This window comes from Aplysia californica, unplaced genomic scaffold (genome assembly GCF_000002075.1).
Source record: "Aplysia californica isolate F4 #8 unplaced genomic scaffold, AplCal3.0 scaffold00656, whole genome shotgun sequence".
In the NCBI taxonomy this organism is placed as follows: domain Eukaryota; kingdom Metazoa; phylum Mollusca; class Gastropoda; order Aplysiida; family Aplysiidae; genus Aplysia; species Aplysia californica.
In genome coordinates, this window is record NW_004797926.1 from 160,798 (window position 1) to 162,117 (window position 1,320).

Below are 1,320 nucleotides of genomic sequence, written 5' to 3' on the forward strand. Positions count from 1 at the left end.
ACACACACGCATACACACACACACACGCATACACACACACACATACACACACACACACATACACTCATACACTCACAAATATATTATATATTTGAGCTTTCGGTACTGCATACAATAAATTTAATTGTTCTACACCATAATTGTTCCAGACAGCTTCTTTTTGTTCTGTTTCTGAGTCCTTATTCTTCAAAGGAATGCGATAGAAAATTATGGCTTTGAACATCTCACACATGAATGATGAGTTTGTAATACTCAAAGTTGATTCAAATTACTAGATTCTGTTGAAATCTATAAGGAAACACACAAATTATACTATATTGAGGCAAAAACACAAGCCAGTTCTCTCAATGAGGTGAAGTGTCAAAACTGACCTGTCTTCAAATCCATTTTTCTCCTTTTAAATCATCATTGCCTTTCTCACTCTGCACCACGGTATAGGCCACGGACAAACACTTTCCATCCAGGGCTAGCCTCTTGATGTTATTCCATGTCTTCCCAGTTTCCTGAACATCAATTTCTGTAATTCTTCTCCAGGTTCCACACGTTCTTGCCCTTGATCTTTTACCCTGTGGTTTCCAATCCGACACTTTCTTTGTTAATTCCTGAGAGTATGTCCAATCCATCGCCACTGCCTTCTTCCTACCTCATCTCTGACTGGGATCAGTCTTGTTTTCTTTGATTCTTCCTCGTCAGTGATGTCTGTCCATCTGATCCTCAGTAACTTTCTTAGACACTTGTTCAAGAAAACCTGGATCCTCTTTATTTTGCAAATCCTATTAAATGCTGTCAAATAAAAAATACATAGCTTCCTGTTGAGATCTTCACTGACCATCTTAGGCACACGAAAGAGAGTACAGTCATTTGACCTTATGCAGTTGCAAGCAGTGTAAAACTTTTACCACACAAGAAAGAGATGAAGAGGGCAGTTCCTATATATATATATATATATCAATATCTATCTACTGGCCGTAGAGTGCCTTCATTTCAGACATGGTTTCCTGAAGAGTCTTGACAAAGACAGCAGAGTCCGTGGCCTGAGTGGAGCGCCGTGAGGAGACATGGAAGAACACGCGATGCTCTCCGGCCACCATGTAGGACACGCCGTAACCGTCGTCAGACACGGGGCCAAACCCTCCGCCTGGACACACCTGGTCGCGGAATTTGGGGTTGCTGCAAGTGGGGGACCACTCGATCTGAGGGGAGAGAAAAATAAAACTTTTGTTTGTTGACTTATTTTTGGTTATTGTTGTTGTTGCCACTGTTATTAAAAGAGAGTTGATAAAAAAATGTGTGTGTGTGTGTGTGTGTGTGTGTGTGTGT

The 1,320-nt window shown here is 41.1% G+C and overlaps 1 protein-coding gene across 1 annotated transcript in view; it reads right to left on the reverse strand.

Annotated features, from left to right (window-relative positions):
* Window positions 1-663: 663 nt before the first annotated feature.
* The window catches only part of LOC101849241 (carnitine O-palmitoyltransferase 1, liver isoform), a gene marked incomplete in the record, with an annotated part of 26,408 nt that continues 25,751 nt past the window's right edge, over window positions 664-1,320 (reverse strand). Inside the window, 1 exon segment of the mRNA XM_013087896.2 lies at window positions 664-1,193. Coding sequence (XP_012943350.1) covers window positions 960-1,193 — 234 coding nt within the window.